The sequence below is a fragment of the Equus przewalskii genome, chromosome 4, assembly GCF_037783145.1.
Source record: "Equus przewalskii isolate Varuska chromosome 4, EquPr2, whole genome shotgun sequence".
Taxonomy (NCBI): Eukaryota; Metazoa; Chordata; class Mammalia; order Perissodactyla; family Equidae; genus Equus; species Equus przewalskii.
Genome location: NC_091834.1, coordinates 92,967,437 through 92,989,211, shown reverse-complemented (window position 1 = coordinate 92,989,211; position 21,775 = coordinate 92,967,437). Strand labels below are relative to the sequence as shown.

At 36.4% G+C, this 21,775-nt stretch overlaps 1 protein-coding gene across 1 annotated transcript in view; it reads left to right on the top strand.

Annotated features, from left to right (window-relative positions):
• The window catches only part of KDM7A (lysine demethylase 7A), a 92,005-nt gene that overhangs the window by 26,977 nt on the left and 43,253 nt on the right, over positions 1-21,775 (top strand). Inside the window, exons 2-4 of the mRNA XM_070616624.1 lie at positions 13,548-13,633; positions 18,647-18,764; positions 21,031-21,191. Of these exons, the coding sequence (XP_070472725.1) occupies positions 13,548-13,633; positions 18,647-18,764; positions 21,031-21,191 (365 nt within the window). The remainder of the gene's footprint in view (positions 1-13,547; positions 13,634-18,646; positions 18,765-21,030; positions 21,192-21,775) is intronic.

Here is a 21,775-nt window from a genome sequence, read left to right as displayed (position 1 = left end):
CTGTTAAAAATAAAGATTATTGGGCCCTACCCATCAGCTTTTCCCCATAGATCTAAAGTGGGCCTCAAGAATATGTTTTTCTTTTTGAAAATAAGCAATGCACAGTACAAAAGGTATAGAAGGTTATATGGTAAAAAGCAATGCTCCCTCTCTTTCCATTCTGCATCCTTTCAGTTTTCTTTCCCAAAGGCAACCACTTTTACCAATTTTTTGCGTATTGTTCCAGACATATGCTCTGCATCTACAAACTTGTATGTGTGGTTGGTTGGGGAGTGGAGGGCATATTAGACAAACTGTTCTACACCTGGCTTTTGTTGCTTTACAGCATTTCTTAGAGATCTTTCTATATCTCTTCCTGCAGAGCTGTCTCATTCTTTTTTGAAAGGCTGCCTTGTAACAGCTTGCAAAGGCTCTACAGGGGATTCTAATGTACAGCCAGATCTGGGAGTCACAAATAGATTGTGTTATGGGAGTTGAGAAAAAATTTTCTTGAAATGTTAATTCCTTAAGTCTTGCATTTCACAGCAAGGAACTGGACTCAGCAAACATTTCATGTACTTCTAGATTCAGGTTGCTTTAGAACAAATTTTTGCATGTTTCTTCTTGCTATGTTATTAGGTGGAATTTATCAGTCAAAGATACATGAAGACAGTAGTGTACATACTGATAACATGCTTTAAAATTCCTTCCTTTATTAACTTAAAGACATTGCCAAGCAATCCTTTATAAAATTGCTGCTATTTATTCTTTATCATCATGGCAAGTTTTTTCTTCTCCAAGATGAATTACAAAGTTCTTAAATTCTCACATAATATTCCTTTTGGGATGGCATTTATTTGCTATTTCACTGGTTATAAATAGAAGTATAGTCTATCTCCATGGAATAGCAGATCTGCTGGCATTGTTTTCATTATAGCTTTCCTTAGTCTCTATAGACATACCCCATACATAGCTAGACAGGCAGAAAGTAAATTGCTGAAGAGGAGTAAGAGAGTATTAGCTTGAGATGTTGAATGGCTAGTGGAATGACCATTGGATGGTGAAAAGCAAATATATTTAGCTTTTTAGATATTTTAGAAATTTAAAACACCTTTTCTTTCTTTAGAACATTCTAATAGAAATTATTACCTTCGTGGGGGAATGGTTGTTTTTTTTAATTTGTAAAGATCCATTTAATCCATTACCCATTTACATTGCCTACTCTGTCCTAAGATGTCACTTAGTGACAAGCAGAACAAATGTGTTTTCTGCACTCAAGAAGCAAATAGTGTAATGTGTCAGCATGTAAATTATATTTGATGTATGTATTTCACATAGTCATCTTGGAACAGGTTTTATTTGAAGCTTGTCAACAGGATTCTCAGCTTTTTAAGGGGTGCATTTTGTACCAGTGAGCGCACCTATTGGTTTTTCAGTCCCCTTATTCTCCTCGCATCTTCTTTGTTCAATTCCTTTTTATATTGTCTTCCTCCCTCACCCTTATTAACATAGATGTTCTTAGTCAGCTGGTTGGAAATATCTCTGAAAGCCCTGGGACAGTTGGAAGCACGAGCCAGCTGTTGGAGGTAGGAAAAGTGTCTAATATTCTGAGATTATTATGAACCGAAGGAATTTGGTTCAGAGTGTACACTTCATGCAAAACCCTTGTTAAATATAGTTAAGCACATAATATGACAAAAAATAGCTTTAGTGTGTCAAAAATAAAATCTTCACAAAAGTTGAAATATGCTCATACTCAGCTTATAAAGAAAAACAATTTTATGAAAATAGTTTTATATGTCAGCAAGAAAATAACAGAAGTTGAATTTTTCTGAACCAAAGATTTAATCATAAATTACCAGTTTGATTTTCACTGAAAATATTTCATATGTGCAAATTATAAATTTTTACTTTAGCTGATATCTGGTAATAAGGTATCTCAGGGTTAAAACACTGCATAAAATGTAATTTAAAAGTGAAAATGCTTATTGGCATCCCAGTACTTTTCGTAGGAATTTTAACCTATTAAGCCAATACTGGTTAGTTAAATAAAGTTTTTGGACCAGCAAAACCATTGTTCTACAGTTTCATTCGAAGCATTTTATGTATATTAACTTAATGAATTTTCTTAATAACGCTTGGAGGGAGATACTGTTGTTGTCTTCATCTTTATAGATCAGACAAAAAACAGACAGGCAAAGTAAGTTGCCCGAAGTCACACAGCCACTAAGTGGAGTAGCCAGGGTTCTAACATAGGCAGACTGACTTCAGAGAACTCAACCATCGAAAATTAATTAAAAATTGAAAGCAAATTATCTTTTCCCCCCTTTAAGAATGGCCATTTGAGTGTCTAGTATGTGCTCTGAAGAGACGTCATTGAAGAAAAAATACTAAGCCTAATTAAAGTCAACTTTTCTGCTTAGGCTCAAACCTCATATAATAAGTCCAGAGCTATATGAGCTGTGAATGGTACCTAAGAGAAACATGATAATGTTAATGGCTATCATTTATTACTTAATGTATTTACAATACCATTGCTTGCTGTATGCCAAGCCCTCTGCTGTACGTATTTACATACGTTGTCCTATTTACTCCTAGGGGAACTCCTGCTCAGGGAGATTAAGAAACTTGCTTAAAGTTAAAACCTGCTTAAAGTTAAAACCTGCTCAAAGTGAAGCTAGAAATCAAGCTAAGCCTTTCTAGTTCCAATATTTATGCATTCCACTGAAGCCAGTTGACCCTTGTTTATGTGGTGGCATGGAACTAGGTTGGGTAGGCCTTGCCTGTTTATAGCTGTCCCAACACATCAATGACCCCAGAGTTATGATATGAAAGGAAATATGGAGAGCAGGTTATAAGCTATCCTCTGTATTCTTGGGGTTAATTCACCTCAAAGGCCGCTCCCTACCCCCTTGGATGATGTTAGCATAGGGCTTTGGAGGGGTTGCATGATGACTCAGTCCTCCGCTAATGAAGAAATTGAGTAGTTTGGCACTTTGGGTAAGAAAGTGAACTTCTGATACACAGGTGAACCCTTGTACTGAAGCAGAATTTAAAATGAATGAATTTTATTACCACAGCCTTCTACCGTCTAAGGAAAGATGAAAAATCTGCTAATTCATATGTTGAAAGATCTTTTCCTTCTTACCAACTGTTGCCTTTAGTTCCTGTACCAAATTCTTAAAAAATTCAAGCTGAACAGAATTTTTTTTAAGTTGCTTGTAACTTTACTACACAGTATCAGTTTTCAGATAAGTTTTCAGCACAGTTAAAAATCAGCAGAAATTTACTGGGGTCATCTTGTTGAGGGGGCACTGTACTTGGTATTGAGAGAAGTCTTGGGCTCAATTCAGGAAAGAGAGTACCTAAAATAAGTCAATATTAAACATAAATGAGTAGAAATGCATATCAGTAAAAGGTTGAAAGACTTTCTGTGGGATGAGCCCGTGACGTTTTCCCAAGGAGTTGGAATTTGAGTGGGGCTTTGAAGTCGAGGTAATGTAAGATTGCTTGGTGAAGAATGGGTGGAGAATTTGAAGCAAGAGGAAGATCTGATGAAGTTCACTGACAGTAAGATCTTAAAGAATTTGGCCTCGCACTCTCATAACAACGGAGTAGAGAAAATAAATGGGAGCATTATCCAAGAGGAAAAAAGAGAATGTTTGGCAGATCCTAGGGAATTCTGATTAGTCATTAATTCAATTCTTTTCTCGTCAAGTGTCAAAAATAATGCCAGCTAAGCAACAATTTCAGAAGGTTAAGACAATAGAAAGTGCTAAAGTTGTCACTGTCCCACTCGCCAAATGGCAGTGGGGCTGTTCTTCTATAGATGGAAGCTATTCAGCAAAGGTCAGATTGTCACCCCTATAGGAGATCACCCCCTACCCCAACACACACAATGGTATAATAAACTTTGAACATTTTGCTGTTAGGAAAAAGTGGGGTGATTTGTGTATGAAGGAAAGTTTTATAAGAGAAGTACATGGAGTGAGAGAGACTAAAGAAGAGTTGAAAGTGATTTTTACGAAATTTGCTTTCAGAATTTTGCATTTTGTGTGTACTGCTGCATTTACTCTTAACACGTCTGTCATAGCTACATTGATTCTAGAATTCTTTTAACTGGGGGCATGTGAAGGGTGGAAGAAGTTATCCTTCCCTCTGAGAGAGAAACTGAAATGTTTGTAGTAGTTCCTTTTAGTGCCCTTCAAAGATCTGAAATAACGTTCTTGGTTTAGGAACATTTAGTTTTTATGTTTAATTTGATTTTTAAAAAAATTTTATATGATTAATTGAAAGGATTTTTTTCATATTTACTAATTTATCAAATTTGTTTTTACTGATTTACCAAATTTACTGTTAAGTTCTGAAATTTTAAAATAAATGTAGCTATAAATGTTTTGCCAGTTAATTAGAATTGGTGGAAACCTGAGGACATCACAGACATTTTAGTGTAGGGGGGTATATGGGTGAGAGTCGGGGTAAAGAGTAGAAGCTGGAGAGAGGAACTGTGGATCTTTGAGGATTATTAGCCAAGTTTTGCCCAAAGCATCCTTGATTAATTGGGGTGTCCCTGTCTTCTCTTTTTTCCCTAAACCTTGTGGGAGTCACCCTTGTCTGTGTATCTTAGATATTCATAGATGTGTTTATGTTATATGCTGGTCTAGGTTTTCCAGGACGCATCTAACCTTTTTTCTCAATTCTTTTAGTGTAACCATCACTTTTTAAGAATGAGGAATGTGGCTATAGTCAAGGTTATGAAAAGAGAAACCATGAGTTTCTAGAAGTGTCAAGTTGGTTTCTGTGGCCTTGAGTTTCTGTTCTGATTGGAGTGTAGCACCTATTACTGACACCTAATGAACCTGACTGTCAGAGGGAAGTTTGGTTTTAAACTCTGATTGAGTACAGAGACACCTCTCATACATCTTCTCACTTATCTATGGTGACCTCTTTTCTCCATCTTAGCCGCCTCCTGTTATTACACTTGTACTTTATCACTGTTGTAGAATATACTACCTTGGAAATTTCGAATTCTGAACATTCCACTCATTGTGCATAATCTCTGCCCCTTAGAGAGCCCTTGCTCAAGGCCTTCCACTGAGTCAGTGCTCGGAAAAACACATTGAGACCTCTGAGACCATCTTGCCCTTTCCTCACCACCTTCTCTCTTCATGCCCCTTTTGTCCAGCTCAGATTTCACGGTCCATCATTATATTAACTTCCTTCTAAATATCTTCAACTCCCTTTCTGGTCTTTGCCTACAAAACCCCAACTCTAGAGGGACCCAACCTCCTCCTCTGGGCCTGTACTGTGTGATGGAACATTGTTGAAAAAACAAAAGCAAATCACACCACAGTGCAGAAATGGTTTCGCTTGGAGTTTGTGATCACAGACCTCAGGTGGACTTTCAAGACTTATGAGCAATGTTACTGTGTTTTTTCGTCTTTCATTCTTCAGATCTTCAGATCTGTTTTGTACTTTCTTTCCTCCTACCTCTCTACCACTTTCCATACTCAGCTGTTTATCTCACCTCAAACTAAGCTGAGAAAACAGAAGCCTTCAGACTGTAGTGTGATGTCCAATTTATCTATTTTTTCTTTTGTCCCTTGTGCTTTTGTTGTTGGTTCCTAACTTAAGGCCATGAAGATTTACTCCTATGCTTTATTTTAAGAGTTTTATGGTTTTAGTTCTTACATTAAGATATACAATCCATTTGAGTTAATTTTTGTCTGGTGTATCGTGGGGGTCCAAATGCATTCCTTTGCATGTGGATTTGTCTCAGTACCATTTGTTGAAAAGAAAAGACCCTTGTCAAAAATTGGTTGGTCCTAAATGTAAGGGTTTATTTCTGGGCTGTCATTTCTGTTCTGTTGATCTGTATGACTGTCCTTATTCTAGTACCACACTGTCTTAATTACTGTAGCTTTGTACCTAAGTTTTGAAATTTGAAAGTTTGTACCCTCTATTCAATGATTTTTAACCTTTTATTTGGGCTTGAGAAACTCTTTAGGGTATCATACAAAAAAACAACATGGACCCTGGACATTGTACATAAATAGGTAGAAAATTTTGTGTAGAGTTAGTTTTATTGGATTGGGAATTCATAGTCTTTCAGTTAAAAAAAAAACTTTTTAAACAAGTAGCATTTTCACCTTTTTCTTTCTGTGGAAATAAATGAAGTAAATCTAAACTGGACAAATAAAGTAAATTTCAGTTTTACTCAAAAGTAAATTGCAGTTACTCGGTTCAGTTACGTGGATTGAATATTCAAATGGCAGTGTCTCGTTAATTTTGACAACTGGTTTTGACTTTTTTGTCTTGATTGCAGCGAACTCTACTCAGACCCTCAAAGACCTTGTGGTGGCAAATGTACTGGAGTTCTCAGATAAGAGTTGGCTTGTTTTGGGGTGTCTAAAGATCTCTAAGATTTCTTGTTTTTGGTATTTTGTTGTGCTTGTTGGATTACACATTTCAGAGTTTTTGTTTGCTTAATTTTTTTTACATGATTGTAGATAGAATTTTATCCTTAAAAGTATTTTAATTGTAAAATAACAACACAGAGAAGTGTCTAAACTAGGGACCAGCCCTGTAGCCAAGCAGTTATGTTTGTGTGCCTCCGCTTCAGTGGGTCGGGGTTCACTGGTTCAGATCCTGGGCACAGACCTACACACCACTCATCAGGTCATGCTGTGGTGGCGTCCCACATAGAAGAACTAGAATGACTTACAACTAGGATATACAACTACCTACTGGGGCTTTGGGGAAGGAAGAAAAAGGAAGATTGGCAACAGATGTTAGCTTAGGCCCAATCTTCCTCACAAAAAAAAAAAGGGAAAGTGTCTAAAAGATAAGTGTCCAGTTTAATGTATAATTACAAAACATACACTCTTGTAATAACAACCACCCAGCCACCCAGGACCCCAGGACACATCTCCACCCCCGTCCTTTTCGGATAACAACTCCCTAGAGGAAACCATGATCCTACTGTTATGACATGATCCATCCCTTCCTTGCTTTTCTTTCTGGTTTAATCCCTAAACACTGTGCTTCATCGTTGCCTGGTTTTGAACTTTATGCATAAATAGAATACACTGTATATATTGTCTCTCTCTTTTTTTTAACTCAGTGTTGACTCGTTCATAGAATTTGTGCATTTAGTGCATGGGGCTATAGTTATTTCATTTTTATTGCTGTATAGAATTCCATTGTGAGAGTATACTGTAATTTATTTATTTTATTGTCGACAGACTATTACAAATAATGATTCTGTAACCATTCCTGTATAGGTAGGTATCCTGGTGCACATGTGCATGAGTTTCTCTAAGATAGATTTACCTAAAAGAGAAATTGCTTGGTCATAGAATATGTGATTCTTCAGTTTTGTTGCAAAATTATTTTCCAAAATGGCTGTACCAAATTTATTCCTGCCAGCAGTATACGAAAGTTCTGTTGCTTCGTATTATCTTCAACATTTGATATTATCAGACTTTTTAGTATTAGCCAATTAGTATGTTGTTGTATTGTATTGTGGTTTATAATTTGTATTTCTCCCAATTATTAAGGAGGTTGCACACTTTTTCCTGTGTGTATCAGCCACTTGAATTTCCTTTTATGATGTGCCTATTCAAGTCTTTTGTCCCTTTTTTTTTTTTTTAAGATTTTACTTTTTCCTTTTTCTCCTCAAAGCCCCCCGGTACATAGTTGTATATTCTTCATTGTGGGTCCTTCTAGTTGTGGCATGTGGGACGCTGCCTCAGCGTGGTTTGATGAGCAGTGCCATGTCCGCGCCCAGGATTCGAACCGACGAAACACTGGGCCGCCTGCAGCGGAGCGCGCGAACTTAACCACTCGGCCACGGGGCCAGCCCCATGTCCCTTTTTCTATTGACTTTTTTTTCTTATTCATTTGTAGGAGTTTCTTTATATGCTGGGTATAATTCCTTTGGTGGTTATGTGTATTATAATATCTTCTCCCAGTCTGGTTTATCCTTTCATACTTTATGGTTTAACGAACAGAAGTTATTTTGTATGATTGAAGTTACCAGTTTTTTCCCTTATGTATAGGGCATTTTATGTTTTGATTAAGACAACCTTTCCTGCCACAGAGTCATAAAGATATTTTCATATTATCTTATACAACCTTTAGAGTTTTCTTTTCATATGTGTTTAGGTTTTTAATCTACTTTGGAATGAATTTTTATGTTATGAGATAGGTGTCTAATTTCATTTTTTCCTCCATACGAATATCTAAAAGGTGTCTCAGGACCTTTTATTGAAAAGTCTGTCCTTGCTGTGGGCTCTGCAGTGCTTCCTGTGTTATATATAAATGTCCACACATGCCTGGGTCTGTTTTTGAGCTCTTGCATCTGTTCCTATAACCTTAAAATAAGTCTTGATACCTGGGGGCAGGAAAAGCGCTCTCCCAAGAATGCCTTGTATATTCTTGGCCCTTTACATTTCCACATCAATTTTAGAATCAGCTTGTCAGGTTCCACAGATTCTGATTTGGACTAAATTGAATCTATAAATCAGTTTGAGGAGAATTAATATCTTTGCGATATTGAACTTCAAATCTGTGATCATGATGTATATCTCTGTTTTTATTTAGGTCTTCCTCAAAGTCTCTTAGTTATGTTTTGTAGTTTTCCTTATGAGGTTTTACATAGTTTTTGTTAAATTCCAGGGTACTTGACATTTTTAATGCAATTGTACATAGTGTTTTATTTCACTTTTTAGCTTTATATTGTTGGTATATGGAAATATGATTACTTTTTATGTGCTGATATTGAATCTAGCAACCTCTCTTTTTATTGATTCTTATAATTTATCTATAGGTTCTTTTGTATTTTTTGCATGTGTAACCATAGCATTTACAAATGATAGCTTTGTTTTTTCTTTTCTAATCCCCTATACCTTTTTAATTTTTTTTTCTTATTTTACTATACTAGCTAGACTCTCCAGGATAACGTTCACTAGAAGTGGTAACGTCAGACATTCTTGTCTTGTTCTTAATCTCAAAGAGACCACTTTCATGTTATTTGTATGGGATTTTTTAGAGGTACCCTTTACCAGATTACGGAAGTTTCCTTCTGGTCTTAATTTTCTAAGAGGTTTTGTTTGCTTTTTAATCATAAGTAAATGCTGAATTTTATCAAGTACTTGTCCTGCATTTTTTTAAATGGTCATAGGATTTTTTCTTTTAATCTGTTAATGTGGCAAATTTGACTGATTAAAATTTTTAGCATTCAGACCACCTTGCATTCCTGAGATAGACCAAACTTGATATTTGGTATCTTCGATCGTAAATGAAAACAGCTTATAATTTTCCTTTCTTGTATCATCCTTTCCAAGTTTTAGTGTCAAGGTTACGCTATCATAAACTGAGTTAGGGAGTAAGTCTTTTTTTCCTAGTGTCTGGTGCAAATTTTATATAATATTGGAATTATTTGTTCCTTGAGTATTTGATAGAACTTGTTTGTGAGACCATATGGGACTGGGATTTTCTCATGGGACAATTTTAAAAATGACTAAGTAACAGTTACAGAACAATTCAAATATTCTGTTTCTTTGTGATTCACATTTCCCTGTCTTATCTATATTTTCTAATCTCTTAGCATAAAATTGTTCATAATACCCTCTTTTACATTTAATGTCTGTAGAATGTATAGTTTTGTCCTTCTTTTCAGTCCTAATATTGGTTATATATGTCTTATCTCTTTTTTCTTAAACTTGCTGGAGGTTTGCCAATTTTGTAGGTCTTTTCAAAGAATCGATTTTTGGCTTCAATGCTCTATTGCATGGTTGTTTTCTGTGTCATCAGGTCTGCTCTTTTATTTTTCCATGTTTTAAGTTCATTTTGCTATTCTTTTTGTAACTTCTTGAGATAGATGCTTAGCTCCTTAATTTCAGCCTCTGTTCAATTCATGCATTTAAAGCTATACATTTGTGGTTGAGTGGTTAAGTTCACGCGCTCTGCTCCAGGTGGCCCGGTGTTTCATTGGTTCGAATCCTGGGCGCGGACATGGCACCACTCATCAGAGCACGCTGAGGCAGCGTCCCACATGCCACAACTAGAAGGACCCACAGTGAAGAATATATGACTATGTCCTAGGGGGCTTTGGGGAGAAAAAGGAAAAAAAGAAAATCTTTAAAAAAAAATAAAGCTGTACATTTCCCTTTACATGTTTTTGTTATGTAGTATTTTTCATTAGTGTTCAACTTAAAATAATTTTCAGAGTTTCATTATGATTTATCTTTTGATCTGTGCATGATTTAGAAGTTTATTCCTTAGTGTCTAAACACATGAAGATTTTCTAGTTAACTTTCTGTCATTGATTTCCAGCTTAATTGAACTGTAGCCAGAGAATTTCTGATTTTCAGACCTTCAAAATTCAGCTGTGCCCAGTGTTTGGTCACTTGTTATGAATGGTCCATGTGTGCTTGAAAAGAATGTGTGTTCTGTGGATGTTGGATATAGTATTCTATAAATGTCCGTTAGGCCGTGTTTTTAATCCTGCAGTAAAAAATATTTTATATTTCATAGATTTCTGTTTTGCTATCAGATACTAAGAGAGTTGACAAAATCTTCCCTACAGTTGTTTCTGTTATATCCTCCTGGTATATTGAAATTTTTATCATTGTAAAGTGAATGTGTTTATCTCATTATATTTTTTGATTTGGAATCTGTATTGCTTAATATTAATATAGATGTACTTTCTTTGGATTACTCTTTTCATGGTATTTATTTACCCATCCTATTACTTTCAGTCTTTCTGTATCCTTGTTTTATGTGTGTCTCTTAAACCAGCAAATTGTATTGTTTAAGTCCACCTGCATAATCTGTCTTTTAACTGGAGCATTTAGTCTATTTGCATATAAGATAATTACTGATGTATTTGAATTTATACCTCCCTCTTATTTTGGTCTTTCTGTTTCTTTTTCTCCCCTCCTTTTTTTGTTGCTGAGGAAGATTTGCCCTGAGCTAACATTTGTTGCCAATCTTCCTCTTTTTGCTTGAGGAAAGTTCCCTTGAGCTAACATCTGTGTCAGTCTTCCTCTATTTTGTGTGTGGCTCGCTGCCACAGCATGGCTTCTGGCCAGCGGTCTTGGTCTGCACCCGGGAACCCAACCTGGGCCACAAAGCAGAGTGCGCTGAACTTAACTGCTAGGCCACAGGGCAGCCACCCCTGCTTTTTTAAAATTGATTTATTTTGTTTTATTTTTTTTCTACTGGTTTGGAAGTTATGCTCTCCGTTTCTGTTCTTTTAATTGTCTCCCAAGAAATTATAATATGAATTCTCAGCTTATTATTGAGGTCTCATTTAATCACTACCTTTCTTTCCTTCCAGTATAAGTGCCTTAGGACCCTGTAACTCCATTTGTCCTCTCCTGACACAAATGCTACTGTTGTCATCTGTTTTAGTTCTTTATATATTTTTAAATCTCACTTGACATTATTTTGTTTTGTGTAGTCAGTGTTCATGTAAATTTACCCACATATTTATTACTTTCCTTAGCTTTTCATTTTTTTCTTGCATCTCAGCCCTCTCTGTGATCATCTTCCTTCTGCCAAAGGTGCGTCCTTTGGCATTTCCTTTACTGTGAGTTAGCTGGTGGTGAACTCTCAGTTTCTCAGTGTCTACAAATACTTTTCCCCCTTCCTTTTTGAAACATGTTTTATCTGAATATTGAATGCTAGGTTAATAGATATTTTAGGTTAGTAGATGTTTTCTTTAAGCACATTTAAGATATTCTAATGTGTTCCAGCTTCCATTATTGCTTTGAGAAGTCTCTGATCCTTGCAAGTAATATTTTTTTCTTCTCACGGCTTTGAAATTTTCTTACTTTTGTTTACTGCAATTTTACCACGATGTGGTTAGATGTAGATGTCTTTTTATTTGTCCTGCTTGGGATTTGTTTGGTTTCTTAAATCTGGATCAGGATGTTTCATTATTTCTGGAATTTCTTACCTGTTATCTCCTTATTATGTTGCTTCTGCCCCTATTTTCTTTTCACCTTCTGAGGCTCTGATTAAATGTATGCTATACTTTTTCATTTTATCTTCTATGGTTCTTATCATCTCGTTTGTATTTCCCATCATCTTATTCTCTCTGCTACATTTGGAATAATGTGACCACCATGCAGTTCACTAATTTTCTCTTCCAGTGTTACACCTGAGTTACTGATGCCACACAATTCTGTGTTAGTTCTGCTTTGGTTCTTTTTCAAGTACACGTTGTGATTGTGTTTTTGTTCTGTAATGTTTTGGGAGTGCAAACACATAAAATTTTACCCTAATAAAAAATTTTACCCTAATAAAAATGGGGAGTAGCAAAGCTGCTGTGGTCTTTCTTTAACTATTCCTGTTTTCAAGATGTCACTAATAAGTTTTTTCAGTCACTAGTTGGTTCCCTTAAACTTTATTTTTGTTTAAGTGCCACTGCTGTATACTCCATGGGGTGGAGAGTTCCAGGTACAGTGATTCAGACTAATTTAACTGGTTGGTTACTTAGAGCTATGAGATCTAAAGCAGAGCTGCTAGCACTCAGTGCTCTCACTTTGTCAGTGATGTTACCCAAACTTACTAACCACCTCTAGCTGATGACAGCGATATGTTAAAGTTAGGTGGTATTTTTGTCTACTCAGTTGTCGTAACAAAATACCTTGGACTAGGAGGCTTGAACAACAGAAATTTACTTTTTCACAGTTCTGGAGGCTGGATGTCCCAGCCTGAGGTCCAGCAGGGTCGGTTTCTGGGTAGGGCTGTCTTGGCTTGCGGATGGCCACCTTCTCTCTGTATATTCGTAGTCCTTTCCTTGGTGTGAGTGTAGAGAGAAAGGGAGAGAGAAAGAGATCAGGAGCTCTCTGATGTCTCTCTTTTTTTTTTTTTTTTTTTTGGTTTTTTATTCTTTTCCTTTTTCTCCCCAAAGCCCCTTGGTACATAGTTGTATATTCTTCATTGTGGGTCCTTCTAGTTGTGGTATGTGGGACGCTGCCTCAGCGTGGTTTGATGAGCAGTGCCATGTCCACGCCCAGGATTCGAACTGACGTAACACTGGGCCGCCTGGAGCAGAGCGCGCAAACTTAACCACTCGGCCACGGGGCCAGCCCTCTGATGTCTCTTTTTTTAAGGACACTAATCCTGTTAGATCAAGGTCTCACCCCATGACCTCATTTAACCTTAATTACTTCCTTAGAAGCCCTGTCTCCAAGTACAGCCACACTGGGGTTACAGCTTCAGCATATGAATTTTGGAGGGACACAAAGATTGAGTCCATAATAGGTGACATTTACATAGTGGTCGAGGGTCTTATGGCTTATAGTTACGTTGCTTCTGATGTCTCTACTACTGCTAATAGGGAATCACTTCCCATGCATTTGGGTGTATTTTCCCCCACAATTATTCAGCAAGTATGTAGGGAAGAGAATAAAATTTATCCTTGCATATGTTTCTGTACTCTACAAAGTTTGTTGGTGAGGTTGTTGTACGTTTCTCAGCTAAATTCTAATCAGTCTATTATAGTTAAGATTTTCAACTTATTTACATATTGGCTTTATTTTTGTTTATCTTAGCTGTGTTGGAGTAGAAGAACATCATGCTGTTGACATTGACCTGTATCACTGTCCCAACTGTGCAGTTCTACATGGTTCCTCCTTGAGTAAGTACTAGAAGCTTACATAAAAATTGAAGTTTAGAACTTAACGTGTACGTGACAGTGCTTTAGTAATGCTTTGACTAGTTATATGATACCCACCTACATATAAGAACTATAGGAAAGATTTTTCTGAAGATATTGAGAATGCAGTTTTTGTCTGAATTATTAAAGAACTTATAAGCCAAAAGATTAAATGAAAAAAATTACTATTATTCTTAGTTGCCAGTGCAGAGCCCCCAAACTCAAGTACATATTTTCAAAGCTTTCAATTAGAGAAGTCTGATAAAGTAAAATTTTTCTGATTCTGGAAACTGTTTCATCTCTTTATAAAGTAAAAAAAACATGTTTCAGTAGTATTTGAGACAGTGTACAAGATGAGACTTTAATGCACACACATGCATTATATTTTTAGGAGAAAATTAGAGCAGTGGTAGTCTGAAATTGTACTTCTGTTTTCCACGTATGGTTGTCATGTTGAGTGTGGCCTGGAGTCCCACCCAGCCGTCCTCTGTGCTTGACACCACTCCCCTCCGGTTCCCGTCCAGGTCTCAGTTCCTGTCCCGAGGAAGAGCGTCTCTGTTTGCACTCTTTTTTTTTTTCCCTAAGGGGTGAAGGCACAGAGAGGGATGCTCACTCGTCCTCTGGACTGTACCAACATCACATATAAAATGGTATTTATTTTTAGCCTTTTACAAATGCTGCAGAAGAATAGATTGGAATATTAATTGTCATTGTACAAATGTGAGAGTAGAGAAAAGATTTAAAAGGCTTTGAATTATGTGATAACTATTTCTTTTATTAAAAATTTAGACTGCAAACTAGTATTTTTGTATTCATGAAACTAAAGGGGAAAACTGTAGCCTTAGTCATTTTAGAACTGAAAGAAACCTTTTCCTGAACATACCTCGATACACACTTGGGTCAGATGTAGGTAACCCATACAACCACTTTATTTTGAATGCAGCTTTTTCCTAGTACTTTTTTTTTTTAATAGAAATTTTGTTCTGAGGTTATAGGCAAGTAATTTTTCAAAAGAGACTTATTAGCAACTGACGGCTCGTCTGTTTTGTTAGAAATATTAATAATTTACCTAGTTTCTTTGTAAGAGATTTAGAAACTTCAGCTATATGTGAATGCATTAAAATATTTCATTGTAAAATACAGATTATCTGTTTTGTTAATTACACAGTATAAAATTTGAGGTTAGCCATTTGGTAAAATTGTAACGTGTATTTGTCGTAACTGTTTTTGATGATTCTTATTTTGTGTAGCACTGAAGTATGTAGTGTATAACTTGAAATAGTTATTGACCAAGTGTAATTCTTGGAGTAAGTAAATAACGCTGGGTTATTACCTCAAGAAGGGAAATAGAACTAAAATTTATAGCAGTTTTAGTTTAGAATTTAAATATATAATCCCCAAATGAAATAATTTGAATTTAATTTCTATGAAATATTAAGTGGGTTACTACTATGAGGCAGAATAATGTAGTGTTTAAAACACTACTGCATGTGATGCGCTCTGTTTTTTACTTTTCCTATATGATTTAACTTTTTAAAAAGCTTGTCATGCTCACTAAATTGATTTCACAGTCCATAACGGATCATGACCTGCACTTTAAGTAACGATGCTTCAGAGAGAAGCTTAACTATCACATGGCCTTTCATATGCTTCTCTTCTTAAGTAACGTAGGATCAGGCGTTGGCTATCTTCTGGGCAAAAGTCCAACTCTGAGTGCCCATAGGGAAAATGCCCAAGATCAGTAATCGGTTTTATCTTGATTTAAGGCTCACCTTCCCCACTCTCCACCCTCCACCCCCAACTTGGGAATCACTTTTGGTCCCTTCCCCTCTGCTATTAAGCCTCTCTTGCCTGCCACTCGGGCAAGAGAGGGTTTCTTATTCCTTTCAGAGTTCCCCAGTAATCCTTATTATAGATGCCATTTGGACAGTAGAATACCTACTTAATATGGTGAATTTAGACTACCCTCTAATGGGAATTAAGGACTTTATTTGAGGGCAGGGATCAAAAAATAGCCCAACACTTAAACACACATTCTCAGTGCTCCTCAGGCACATGCAATCCAAACTCAAAAATTTCTCTCCTTTCCTTATAACTACTACTAGAATATTCCTTCACTGACTTCCTTCCTTTAAGAAACTCAGTCAGCTATTGCAGTGGCTGGTTCTATGTGTTAAGCATGTTGGGCCCAACAGGGCAGTTGTAGCCTCCTGTCAACATCCTGCAAGTCAGCAGTTTAAAAGCAAACAAAAGTAAGTGGCAGTTTATTGGGTGCCCCAGGCACTATGCTAGGAAGTACCTGACTTATGTTATCTCCTTTGATATTTATAACACCTTGGTGTGAGAAAAATTACCTGACTAGCTCTTTCCTATAGCTATGTGGTAGAGCTGGAGTTCAAACTCCTAGGTGTCCAATCCCAAATCTGTTTAAATTCTAATCTGTTCTGCCAAAATGAAAATTAAAACAATGTAATATCATAGTTTACCTATCAAATGGACAGCTTTCTCTTTCTTTCTTTCTTCTTAAATGATGATCCTCACTGTGACCCAGGGCTTTGAAATAGGCTGCTTATATATACTGGTAAGAATGTGAGTTACCCACCACTTTTCTGGAGCCCGTTTTGCAATATGTAGCAAGTATCTTAAAAATACTGAACCTTGGGACTGGCCCCATGGCAACATGGTTACGTTTGGTGCACTCCACTTCAGTGGCCCAGGGTTCATGGGTTCAGGTCCCAGGCGCAGACCCAGACCACTGGTTGTCCGTGCTGTGGCAGTGACCCACATACAAAATGGAGGAAGATTGGCACAGGTGTTAGCTGAGGGTAAATCTTCCTCAAGTGAAAAAAAAACACAACTGAATCTTTCTTCTAGCACTTCTAGGAATACTAGAAGGATTATCCTGAGGAATTAATGGGGGAAACAGATTTATGTATATGAATATTAATCTCCACTTTGTTTGAAGAAAAGTTCACAATGTACTAAGTGCTTAAGAATCAAAAAAGGACCGCTCCATGGCCGAGAGGTTAAGTTCACATGCTCTACTTCAGCGGCCCAGGGTTCACTGGTTTGGATCCTGGGTGCAGACCTATGCACAGCTCATCTAGCCATGCTGTGATGGCATCCCACATAGTAGAACTAGAATGACCTGCAGCTAGGATATACAACTATGTAATGGGGCTTTGGGGAGAGAAAAAAAGAGGAAGGTTGACAATAGATGCTAGCTCAGAGCCAATCTTCCTCACCAAAAAGCATACTTAAAAAAAAATTGGATAACATTTAAAAAAAATTTAAAGAGGACTGTGATCTGATCTGTCAACATCAACGTTTTAAAATTCTAGGCTGCCTTTAAATTGCTTTTGAATATTTAGTAAGGAGAAGATACTCATGATATAATACAAAAAGGTAAGCAGGATAACATCATGATCTCAGTTGAAAATAAAATGGGGTTATGTATCTATATATATGTAGAAAAAAAGCCTGGAATGAAATACCCTTGAATTTTAGAGTGATTTTAAATGAGAAAAAGTAATACACAAAGGATGCCTTAATGATATTTTCCAGGAATGTTACTTTATGATTCTCAGTTTTTCCCATGAGATTTTTTTTAAAATGGAGTTTACTCTCTTTCATATTGAGGGTCTGACTGCCATAAATTACTTGGGAATCTTGTTTTAAACTCTTAGATATGAACAAGCCTGATTTCTACCTCTATTGGTTATTTAGTGTGACTTCCCTTTACCCATGTGAGGATCCAGTATTATTTTATCCTTATGATCTTTGTAAGGTGATGGTTGGAAATAACTTAGATTCGTAGAGTTGCCCCCCACAACGTTTTATTACGAAAGTGTTCAAACATACAGGAAAAGTTGAAAGAATTTTACAGTGAGTACCTCTAAATGCGCCATCCAGATTCTACTGTTAACATTTTACTTTATTTGCTTTACCATGTATCTGTCTGTGTAACTACCCTGCTATCTACCCATGTATCTATCTTATTTTTTTGATTCATTCTAAGTAAGTTGCAGACATCAGTACATTTCCCCAAATCATAGAGGTTTTAGGCTTGAGTGATTTTCAGACTTAAAAAAAAAAGATGTAAAACTGAAATCTTACATTGATACCACACAAAAGATGTGTAGGTGGTGCCACCCTGGTGGAGAGAGGAATAAGGTCCCGTGCTCCTCCTGCAGCCTCTTCTGCATCTTCCCCTTTATTAAGGGTTCCTCGGTGCAGTTTGAAAAATAGCACTCATCCCCTTTATTTCCACATTGAGGAAACTGGACCCAGATGTGTTAAGTGACTTGCCCAAGGTTGCAGAGTAAGTTATGGCTGAATCAGGAGTCAAATCCAAGTCTCCTGATTTGATTACGGTGACTGTTCAAGACTGTAGCCTCCCACGGCTGTAGAACCACGGGATCTTAGCATTAGAACTAACCATAAAGTTATTTCTTCTGTCATCCCATTGGTCTTCCTTTAATTATTATGCAGTCACCTGCTGTTCTTTGTGTCAGTGTAACCATGCTTATTTTGGGAATAAATCTTGACATAAAAGAGAAAGGAACTGTGGTGTTAAAATTGATTTCTGATGTGGGATCAAAGGCCCTATCCTGGGAGGATGACTTGGATAATCCATAAAAATCATATATGATGTAATGTTCTGGTGAAAATTATGATTTTAAAAAATTGTGAGATTTTATAGTATGTATAGATCTGGATATTATAAAAGACTTTATCTGCTAGTTTAAATTCCTTGATTTAACTTCAAAATTAATTTGAAATAAAGAGTAGATTTTTAAAAATCCACAGTTAATTGCCTATAATTGCACCATTACATGAAGTAAAATTTACTTCTTCAGTCTGGAAATGTATTAAAAAAATGAATGTTTTTATTATACTTAGAATTGTTATTTATGATTATATAGAATGTAATGATTAGAAAGTATATGATATCACCAGTTACCAAAAAAAGTGTTTTTTAATCTAAAAATCCAGTGAAAAAGAGGAGGAACTGGCACAGGCACGACTACACAGAAATTGATGATGGTTCCAAACCAGTGCAAGCTGGAACAAGAACTTTTGTTAAGGAATTACGTTCTCGAGTCTTCCCAAGGTATGGAAACTTGTTCTGACCGAAGAAAATTTAAGAATGTTACCTGGTAAAGTGACATTATCTAAAGCAATATTTTCAGACTTCCGGTTGCAACCCATTGTTGGTCTCAATCAGCTTTTTACCTTTCTTTTTTTAAAAAGGAAATAGAAAAGAAAATATCGGTACATTGCAAGTAATAGGAGTAAATAAGCATCGTTTCTTGGAACCTTTGTTATATGTATGTGTACTGGGTCACTATGTAAAAATATATTTCTTAACTGTGGATCCCAGTCCAACAAGTTTGAAATACACTAATCTAAGGCCGTTGTTCCCAGGACTTGGTTCCTTATCATGTGCAGCTGCTGTTTCTCTTGCCCTTTCACCTCACCTGCTCCTATTTTCAGTCTATTGTTTTCTTATGTTGTTTTCATATCTGTCTCCACCCTAGGTCTACCAGAAGTACCCACAACCACTGCCCAGCCTCTCTGGTGGCAGCAGAACTGGGCTTTTTGACTTTTTAAAGATAATGGAAAGTATTTGAGTTCTCTGTGGCTCAAAGACAGTCAGAAGTATTATGCAGTATTTAATCATGCTGATTCTGATCATGTCCTGCTCACTGCTTGATGTCTGTTTAAAGTGATATTGCTTCCTAGTCTCTTACAAGATCAGATCCAGGCTGCTTACAGAGGGGAAGCACAATTTAAATTTAAATCACAGTATCACATGCAGCCTATTGTGGAATTACTTCAGATCCCGTACCTATAAAACCGTTGCTGTTTCTTCACAGTCTTTAGGATTCCTCTCTGTCCCCCTCCCCCTTAATCTTTAAACAGAAACATAAATGATAAGCAGCTACATACTGTTGGCTCCCTCAGGTCGACTGAGAAGGAAAACGTGAAACACAGTGGTTTCCACTGATTTTTGTGATATTAAAGGCCCTATTGTCAAATATTCTCCTTTATCAGTTTCAAAGTCATTGGTTGAAGAAGTGATTGTTTTCCTTGATTGGTTTGGAGCCTAGGGCCAGGTTTTCAGCCTGGGTCAATGGGCTGGCTTTAGAGAGACCTGTGAGTTCCCTAAAACTGTATGAACAATTTAATATCTACGTGTGAATGTGCATTTTTCAGGGAGAGGAGCCATATCATTTTTTAAAATAGGTTTGTGACCCAAGAGTAGGGTTAAAAATCCTGGCCCAATGATTCCTGTGGATTCTCTGCCAAAGTAAACACAAATCAGAGCTGGTTATAGAGATGGTCACAAATGCCCAAATTGTAATTACCATTAATTAAAAGTCTTTGGTTCTATTTTGTTTAACTCTGTAAACCTTCACATCATTTAGAACCATGGTAGAGTGACAATAACTAAATTGCACATACTTGATGTGATTAACACAGAAGTGTATCAAATGAAGTGAATGGGTTATCTTCCCCCTCCCCTATTTTAAGACTTATTGAGACCCTTATCTACATAAATAATATTTAAAACATTTATGTATGTAGATATATGGATGTTTATATGCATCTAATTTTCAAAAACTGATGTTAATCATCAGAGAGGGCAGCTGGAGGTTCAGCAAGCCTTTTTAGTGGCTTAAGGTGACTGCCTATTAAAACTTATTAAATACTGGTCCTAACACATCATTTAAATCAGGAGTTCTCAATTGGGGCATTTTGGGCATTTGTCTCAATGGGCAGGGACCACGGATGCTCGTCATCCTCCAGTGTGCAGGACAGCGATGAATTATTCAGGGTCCTTTGAGACTTTGAAATGTCTAACAGATATTTATGTAGGATTTTATAGCCAGATAAAATCCTGTCTGTTTCTACGTACTAGTTTTTATTCTAACGTACCCCCTACATTTTGCTCTTCTGATTTCCTGCACAGCCTGTGTTAAGTGGCTTCTGTGTTACTTCTTTTAAACTAACCACTCATTGCAACTAATTGTAAGCATCTCATTATTCTATTCTCTCTTCTAGTGTAGTTTACCTGAACATTTACATATTGAAATGTGTAATAAACTAATTTTTTCTTTTGTTATAGTTAAATCATTCTATATAATACATAGATGTTTTTCTAATTATATGTATTGGAGTAATTATTTATGAATTTTAGGATAGTAAAAAGGGCTATATAAAACATTTGTTATAAAAAGGAGAATGAAGTATGATGGGTTGAGAACCACAAAGATAGATAATAAGGCAGTATATGAATTGACCCATTACCAGAGTATTTTTTTTTAACTGAACTTATCGACAAAGATGACATTTTACTCTTGTATTTTCCTTAGTGCCGATGAAATCATTGTAAAGATGCATGGCAGCCAGCTGACACAAAGATATCTGGAGAAGCATGGATTTGAAGTCCCTATTATGGTCCCCAAATTAGATGATCTGGGACTCAGGCTCCCTCCACCTACTTTTTCTGTTATGGATGTGGAACGTTATGTAGGTACGAACTTGATTTCTTTAAGTACTTAGGAAAACTTGGTATACGTAAAAATGATATTGTCCTAATAATGTTAAAAGTTGAATGAAGACATGTTAATAGTTTCATGAGTCAGGAAAAATGAAACTCAGTATCATGTATGTTGAAAATTATTTTTTCTCAGCAGACCTATAATTGTCAGAAAAACAGAACGAAACGTTTTACCTCTTGGTATTTACTCAGCCTCATTCTGCTGCATTTTTGTTGTCATCAAATTTTCTGATACTTGCTTATGAAAAACTGTTTACTGAAGAGTAGCTACAGATACCAGAAAGAAGACCCTCGGAAATTGGATTGGTTCGAGGCCTCTGTAGCATTCAGGTGCAGGATTTCTAGATCCTGCTTTAGTGACCTCCTGCTGCCTAGATAAAGACTGCAAAAAAGAAGTGAATATTTTCCAACCTATTTTTATATTTTTATATTAACAACTTGGTGATATTGCCATTTAATGATGACTGGACTTAGTTTGCTATTTTGAGGCCCAGAAAGGCGTAAGAAACAAGGGGGGAAAGCCTTCATCTATTGTAATATTGTTGACATTTTCAGTC